Source organism: Papaver somniferum, chromosome 9 (assembly GCF_003573695.1).
Source record: "Papaver somniferum cultivar HN1 chromosome 9, ASM357369v1, whole genome shotgun sequence".
In the NCBI taxonomy this organism is placed as follows: domain Eukaryota; kingdom Viridiplantae; phylum Streptophyta; class Magnoliopsida; order Ranunculales; family Papaveraceae; genus Papaver; species Papaver somniferum.
Genome location: NC_039366.1, coordinates 76,192,796 through 76,200,263, shown reverse-complemented (window position 1 = coordinate 76,200,263; position 7,468 = coordinate 76,192,796). Strand labels below are relative to the sequence as shown.

Genomic DNA, 7,468 nt, shown 5'->3' with positions numbered 1-7,468 from the left:
TTTTTTCTTTTTGCTTACAAAAGTCGTTTTAAAATTATTCCCAAACTAACTTCTGACTTTTCTGTTTCTATAAGTCAAAAAGCAACTTCCGGATGTGTATCCAAACAGCTTATCGGAAAAGCTCTTGGAAATACCACATGCTAAATGACAAATCCCTCAAACAGCATCTACAGACTACAGATGCTGTAAACGAACAGACCAAAAAGTAGAATCCTCGTATCTAAACCAAACCAAACTGGTTTGTGACTTCGTGTCCATTATTTAAGGAAACACTACATAAGTTACAATGTAGTTACTACGTGTCGGTAAAACATCTTTGCACGGTTCAGTAAACTGTTCCAATTGTGAAACGTATCAAGGAAGCAGTTCGGTGAGACGTGTCTTAGAAGCTGTAATTTATTTCATTTCCTTTCTGGAGGGAATGCACATTTTATTTGGACCCAAATACCCCTCAAACCTACTTCCACGTGTGCCATCAAACAGGGGTAACACTGTAAAACGACTTTAAAGTGTTCAATTTTCGCTAAAAAAGTAAAAATCCCCCCAATTTTCCAATTTCGCGCCCAATAAACACTTTTCCAGCGCCATTCCCCCTTCTTACTGTACTTTCTAAAAGTTCGAACTTTTTAATTGCTTCTTAAATACCTAATTAAATCCCCCAATCCATCCAGGATCTAAGACCGAGAGAGGTTTGAGATTCAGAGAGAGAAGAAGAAGAAGGAGAGCCAAGATGTTTTACTCGCATGAATTGCTCGCTAGAAAGCGTCCTCTTGGAACAGTATGGATGGCTGCTCACTTAGAAAAGAGGCTCCGCAGAACTCATATTGATGTCACTAATATTGCTTCTACAGTTGGTTCGTTTCTCTCTTATTCTCGTTACTTCCTCTATATGGTTTGCGTTTTGTATTCGGTGATTTAAGATTATGAACCGCCTAAAGTTGTAAACTTTCTGAAACCCTGATGGTTTTTTATCGGAAAGATCCAATCTTTTTCTTTTCCCGTTGTTTTTTTTTTCGCTACTTCGGGAGATTTGAGGTTGATTTTGTGATTTTGGCCAAACCCAGACCGCACATCTTAGTAGTAGTTTTAGGGTTTTCGTTGGAATTTAGGGCTTTTGTTTAAAGGTAGAGAATTTATCCGATTTGATGGATGAACCTTTTGATTGATAACCTATAGGTAGTTTACCATGACTATGTATTGAATTTTCTCTATTTTGTTTATACAAGGTTCATAATGAACCTAGCCGCTTACTTTACAACGATGCTTTACCACACTCTGTTGATATTGCTGGCTCATGCCATTCCAGATTGGTAAGATGTGGTGACTAAAGTCATATAGGTTTCAGCTTCCTTTATGAAGACAGATTAGTCTTCCAAATTCTTCATTAGATGCTGCATCTGACTTAGTGGGTATTCTTACAGTCATGGTTTGGCTATGAACAGTAACCCAAAATAGTGAATTTGTTTGTGATTGCAACGTCTGATAAGCATTTATTAGGAAGCCTCAATGAGAAAGATTTCAATCTACAATAAGTGATGTAAACATTGATGTTCTTGGAAGACCCTTTACATATTTGTTTTTACACCAAGGAATCGTGAAATTTTCTTGGTTCAGATTCAATAATGTTCCCAGAAGCACCTATTGCACTCCGGCTATCAGCATTCCTTCTACTGGGTGTTGTTCGAATATATTCAAGGAAAGTTGCATATCTAAAGGGCGATTGCGATGCACTCGCAACATATGTAAGGACTGCATTTGATCACACTAAAAAACTTAATTTGCCTGAAAATGAATCTGCTGCACCATTTGAATCTGTTACTATGCCGTTGCAAACTTTTGAGCTTGATGCTGTGGATCTTGAACTCGACAGCAGCATTAACTTTGAGAGGTAGGATATTCATCATTTGGTTTCTTAATAACAAACAGGTCGACACAGCTGCAGCGGAGAAAAGCTAACATATTTATATTTGTTTTTGGGTTTTCAGTACTCCAGATAATCATCTCAAGACACTTGAAGATATCACACTTGAAGGTAGTAATCATCTATATGTGTGTTAGTTGTACTTTAGCATCCACACCATGTTTTTCTATTGTCTTTATTATTTTTTTTTGAATTGCTAGATAACGTTTATGATTCCTTTTTGTGCAGATCAAGTCCCAGTTACTCAAGATCCTTATCTTGATTTTTTCATTAATGAGGTTAGCATTTTACCTCTAAGATAGTTTTTTTTCACAAATTTGTTCGTGATCTCATATAATCTGGTAATGGAGGTTGCACGTTGTGAGATGACATGAATTATCTGTACTTTTCAGGATATAAACATGGATAGGGATACTTCTCCACAAGAAATGATTCCAGACAGTAGTAGTAGTCAAATGGAAGAAGAGTATGCTTCTTGTTGTATTTTAAAGTCTTTACATTTGTTGTATATATATTAAAGGACTCGAATTGATTACATCTCGTCCTTTATTTTGTACAGCATTCCTTTAGCTCCAGGAAGTGGTGCTGCTGGTGATGTTTCTATTTCAAGTCCAAATAAGCAAGCAGAAGAACTCAATAAGTCGGTTCCTGAAGCTCATATACCTCAAGAAATTCCTGAAATCGAAGTTGTGCGTGATGCTGATCCTAATTTGAACCTCCCAGAGCTGCCGGATATTCTTGGGGGTGTTGCTGAAAAGTCTTTAGAACAGACCGAAAATGAGAAGGACACTTCTCCAAATTCAGAACATTTGTTAGCTGGAGAGCAAGCTGAACCTATACAGCATAATCCTGATCCACCAACTGCTTTTGGATCAGTAGAGTCTCTGGGAAACGTTGTTTCAGATATTTCCTTCAGTAAGTTCATGATAACTTAAGATATAGAGTTCGGTAAAGTTTGATTACATCTAGCTGATTTTAATTATATTTTTCATGTGTTAGGGAATGAATCTTTTGAAATGGCAATTCAACCAACGCCACCAAATGAGAAGGAAAAGGTAAAGTCAAGAAAGAGGAAGCAATTCTTTGATAAGAATCCTGTGTTGTCAAACAAGTAAGTGTCATTTAGTATGAGGTTCTTCTTGGTTTATACACAACATATAAGTTTAACAAAGGATTTTACAGGATCATGACTGGACTTGTGAAAGATGCTAGTATGCTGGTGCATAAGAGGAGAAAACTCCCTTGTTCATCTTTGGATGTCTGGAGGTTTGAGAACAGGCGAAGAAAGGACCAAATATTCTATCATTCTTCAGTTACTGGTCTGTTTCTTTTCCTCTCCTCAGCATCTCATTATAAAATGGACTTTAAATTTGAGTTTTGGGGTAATGAACATGTAAAATATTTCCATCTACAGATATGTCTAAAAGTCTTCAAAATTTGTTCGAAAGGGATTATGTTTCTTCCAGATCCCAAAATATAGGGCCGGGGGATACTCAAGAAAATGCAGGTGCTCATACATTTGTGCCCGATGTTGATATGGAAGTTGATAACCAGCAGCCCAATGTTGATGCGGAAGTCCTGCCCGATGTTGACACAGAAGTCGAGCGTACACCTGTTGTAGAAACAGAAACTGAGCATCTTCAACCTGACGATAATCCTGAAATTGAATATGGCCGATTTGAAGATGGCTCTGCTGACAGAGATTTCATGACTGAATTTATGGCTACTCCAACTCCTTCCAAAACTTCTATGTTAGAACCTCGGACAGGAAGCTTGTTCGAGACTGAAGTGCCGTCACTCGATCAAACTATCCGCACTGAAGCTGTTGGCTCCTCAATTATGAAGACTCCTTCGTTTTTTTCAGATCGTCTAGGCATGGATGAATCTGCTAGTTTTTCAGATATTCCAGGATTATTAGATTCTGCTGAGGTAAGTTTTATCCGGATATTAATAAAACCTTGTTTTTTAATTGTTAAAATACTAGTACCCTGCTCCTTTTGTATCTTTTGGGAAGAGGAAGTTCCGTTAGGCTTGATTTTCACTTTATTCTACTTGAGCTTTAACTATTTGGTGAACAAACTCGAGTGGTTAGTGTATGCAAATCCTTTCCATTGTCCAGAATCGTTAAGCAGGCTTTTGAAATTCAAACCTATCTTTTTTTCTGCAGGAACTAAACTTTCTGGAAGCTGATGCGACGCCAGTTGGTAAGTCACTAAATTGAATATTAAAAAAGTTACTGTTAAGAGTGATGAAATTTGTTTCGTTGGAATTTGTATGCAACTTAACTTTGTTGCATGATGAATAAGCAGGGCGAGAAGAGGATGATCCACTTGATAAACTTTCTGTGAGGGCCAGGTAATGCAACTTTGCGTACCTTTTTTTATGTTGGATTTTCAGGACATATTTGATCTGAGTATATCTGACCTGTCTTCAGTGCCGTGGCTCAGTTTCTGAAAAATTACTCTCCTCCTGCAACTGAAACATCTCAAGATCAAATTGGGAGTCTTTCTCTAAGCAAGATTTTACACGGCAAAACCAGAAAGCAATGCACTCGAATGTTCTTCGAAACACTGGTAAGGCATCATTGAAGAATTTCACCGGTAGTCTTTTGTGTCGGTTCACTTGTAGTCTCATGCAAATAAATTTTAACTCTGGTACAATTGCAGGTTCTGACAAGTTTTGATTATATCAAGGCACACCAAGAAGAAGCTTATGGTGACATCTCTTTGACACTGACTTCACGTTTGAAAACCTTGTCCTGAGATAATATTCTGGTGCTCTTGTAAATAGGTAAGAAATGTTAAGAGTACTCAAAATGATTTTATTCTTCTGTTATTGTCTTGCTTTCAAGGAATAAGATAAAGATTATAAATCGTTTGATTGAATTTCGAAAAGCAGGTTTTGATTACAAAGCGGAAGGATGGTAGTAGCAGAAGCTAGTTTTTCTTGTTAATTTCAAAGGTCGCAACAGGGTTACTGCTTCTCTCGAAGACACAAGACTAGAGAAAGCATGTGAATTCACCTAAGTAGACAACCTAGGAATCTATTTATTTTTCTATACCCCCACCCAAGCCCTGTATAGCAAATAAACATCTTATAACTTAATCTATAATGCGCTGTTTATTTATTTTGGTTTGCTTTCAATTTCAAATTTTAGAGATTAGTATAAAACAAAGCGGTGTGTAGTTTGGCATTCAGCTCCTGGAAGACAAAATCTCTTTTTTTTAGTAGTACAGTGGGTAGTCTATAGACAGACTATTGAATTTTGTATCTTGTACTAAAGAAAGTATGACCTTTCATATTGATTCATTGAGCTTCACGAAGACTATGGAATATGTGTTAGTACATTATTCTGAAGCTCTTGAGCTAACTCTGGATTCACCCTATAGAAAATCTAGAGATTGAAACTGTGCAGGAGGCTTGTCAGATTTTCGAGTCTCAGAACCTACTCATTTTCATGATCTCAACGAGTGCTTACCCGAACAAGAGATGCCCTTCAAGCATAAAGAAAATGAGGACTGTGTCAGTTTCAGGAGGACAAACTGAAGTTTTTCAGTTAAATCTTGATTCACCAACTATTGGGGAACAATGATTTAGATACTCTAGTGGGTATGTTCAAAATTACTTTGGATTTTGAAATTGACAAGAGTTGATTTGTTTAGCTGTTTCTGACTTTTATGATTTCGGTAATGAATCATTTGAAATGGCCATGCAACCAACACCACAGTTGCTTCTCAGTGTTATCCAATTGGTTAAGGAACCTTTTTGAGGTTCTCACCACTTTGTGCCTAGCACATTCGTTTAGTATTCAGGGTTGTATGGAGAATGAGTAAAGGTGCTAGTGGTAAGCTAGTGCATCGAAGGAGAAAAGTCCCTTCACCATCTTTGGGTGTTTACAAGTTGGAACACCAGAGGATCAAATGGGAGATCTTTCTCTAATCATATTAGGAGATAAGCATATTTGTATTGATATTGTATATATGGTTAGAAATATGTTTGTTAGGAAAGATATTATTTTTGGTGTAAATCTTGTTTTGAATTTCTCCCTATTTAGGCTTAGTTTGGTATTGATGTGGCTTTTATAAAAACACTTTTCTGTTGTGCGTTGTTGTGCTGTGCTGTGAGAAAAAAACAGTTAGACGTTTGGTAAAATATTAATTAAAGTTAAAGCTGATTAAAAAAGCAATCAAAATGTGTTTGGTAAAATATCATATTCAACCATTGTTGTTGTGGCAAATGACAAAAACAGATTTATATCTCTGAAAATAGTTTTATTCGATTTTTTTGGGTTTAAAAATAATTAACTTTTTTACTATTAAATATTAAATTTACTGTTACTATTATTATGTTGTTAAAAAATTTATTTTACTTAACTATTTTTTAACATATATATATATATATATATATTTAATTTTCAAACAAAAATCAAACTAAAATTAATTAATTATTAATTATTTAATATTTGTTTTTATTTTTATTTTTGACAAATTAAATGGTATCATAAAATAGTTTGAAAATAAAATATAATAGTATTTAAAGAATAAAATATAACAAATAAAAAATTGATTATATATATATTTAAGGGTAATTTTTGTCATTTACAAAATAAAATAGGGACAAAAACGATAAATCAAGCATTAAATTTTGGTGGGACCAAAGCTTATGCTTTTGTAGCTCTTAAAAGCTCCTCCTCCTCTGCTTTTAAAAAATGAGGAATTTGGGAAGTGATTTGGGTAAAAAGCACTTTGATTTTTTTAACCGAACACCAGTTTCAAAAATTATTGACATATATAGGTTTTGAAAGTGATTTTGGAAAAATAAAAGCATTACCAAACCCGGTCTTAGACTTAGAGAAACAAATTGTAATCTCAAGTAGGGGTATAAATTCGGGCAGGCCGGGCCACCCGGCCCAATAACTAAGACAGGCCGGGTAGGCCAGGCTTAATATTTGTGAGCCCGTAAACAAATTCAGGCCGGGCAGGCCGGGAAAAAGTAGATAATTTGCTACCCAAAGACCGCCCAAAGCCCGCTTTTTATACGGGCAGGCCAGATCGGGCCAGACAGGCCACTATTTTGAATATTTTTTTTTTAAAGTTTAAATTTTCAAATGAACGGTATTAAATTTATTTATTTTTGATACAATATCCTTTCCTTTCTAAGTGATAGTATTATTTTATATTTAAATTACAAGACAAATTTTTAATCTTAACCTATAATAAATAATTAATTAGAGTACAATAAACTTTCTAATAAGAAAATATATTACCATTAATGTTTTGAAAATGTTAATTATAAGTAAAAGCAACTATATATTTTATTTTTCTTGACACAAAATTGACAATTATAAAATTGTAACTTTTAACTCTTTTTAAGAGGATATTAAATGATTAATGGCACATAGAAGGCTTTCAGGCCGGGTATCAGGCCGAGAATCATAATTAATTGCAAAGCCCGAGACCGCCCAATAAATTAATCCAGGCAGGTCGGGTGGCCCATGACGGGCCATAACATACTTTGGGCTACTTCGGGTACAGGCAGGCCCGGGCG

The 7,468-nt window shown here is 35.4% G+C and overlaps 1 protein-coding gene across 2 annotated transcripts; it reads left to right on the top strand.

Annotated features, from left to right (window-relative positions):
* Positions 1 to 626: 626 nt before the first annotated feature.
* On the top strand, positions 627 to 5,160 carry LOC113309410 (sister chromatid cohesion 1 protein 3-like). 2 transcript variants are annotated; one of them, XM_026557840.1, is made up of 14 exons: positions 629 to 854; positions 1,615 to 1,888; positions 1,986 to 2,032; positions 2,150 to 2,199; positions 2,314 to 2,387; positions 2,481 to 2,836; positions 2,921 to 3,032; positions 3,104 to 3,240; positions 3,336 to 3,850; positions 4,089 to 4,125; positions 4,231 to 4,276; positions 4,356 to 4,494; positions 4,588 to 4,711; positions 4,820 to 5,160. In XM_026557840.1, the coding sequence occupies exons 1-13, from the start codon at positions 731 to 733 to the stop codon at positions 4,681 to 4,683; spliced, it is 2,007 nt and encodes a 668-aa protein (XP_026413625.1). In that variant the 5' UTR covers positions 629 to 730; the 3' UTR covers positions 4,684 to 4,711; positions 4,820 to 5,160. The 2 variants fall into 2 exon arrangements, 1 of the variants encoding a protein (XP_026413625.1); XR_003340584.1 differs by lacking the exon at positions 4,820 to 5,160 and having other exon boundaries at positions 627 to 854; positions 4,369 to 4,494; positions 4,588 to 4,601.
* Positions 5,161 to 7,468: the final 2,308 nt, after the last annotated feature.

Coding starts and splice junctions, on each gene's coding strand:
- LOC113309410 (XM_026557840.1), top strand. CDS start 731: ATGTTTTACTCGCATGAATTGCTCGCTAGAAAGCGTCCTCTTGGAACA. Junction 2,200..2,313: donor TTGATTTTTTCATTAATGAG/GTTAGCATTTTA, acceptor TGTACTTTTCAG/GATATAAACATGGATAGGGA. Junction 4,126..4,230: donor AGCTGATGCGACGCCAGTTG/GTAAGTCACTAA, acceptor ATGAATAAGCAG/GGCGAGAAGAGGATGATCCA.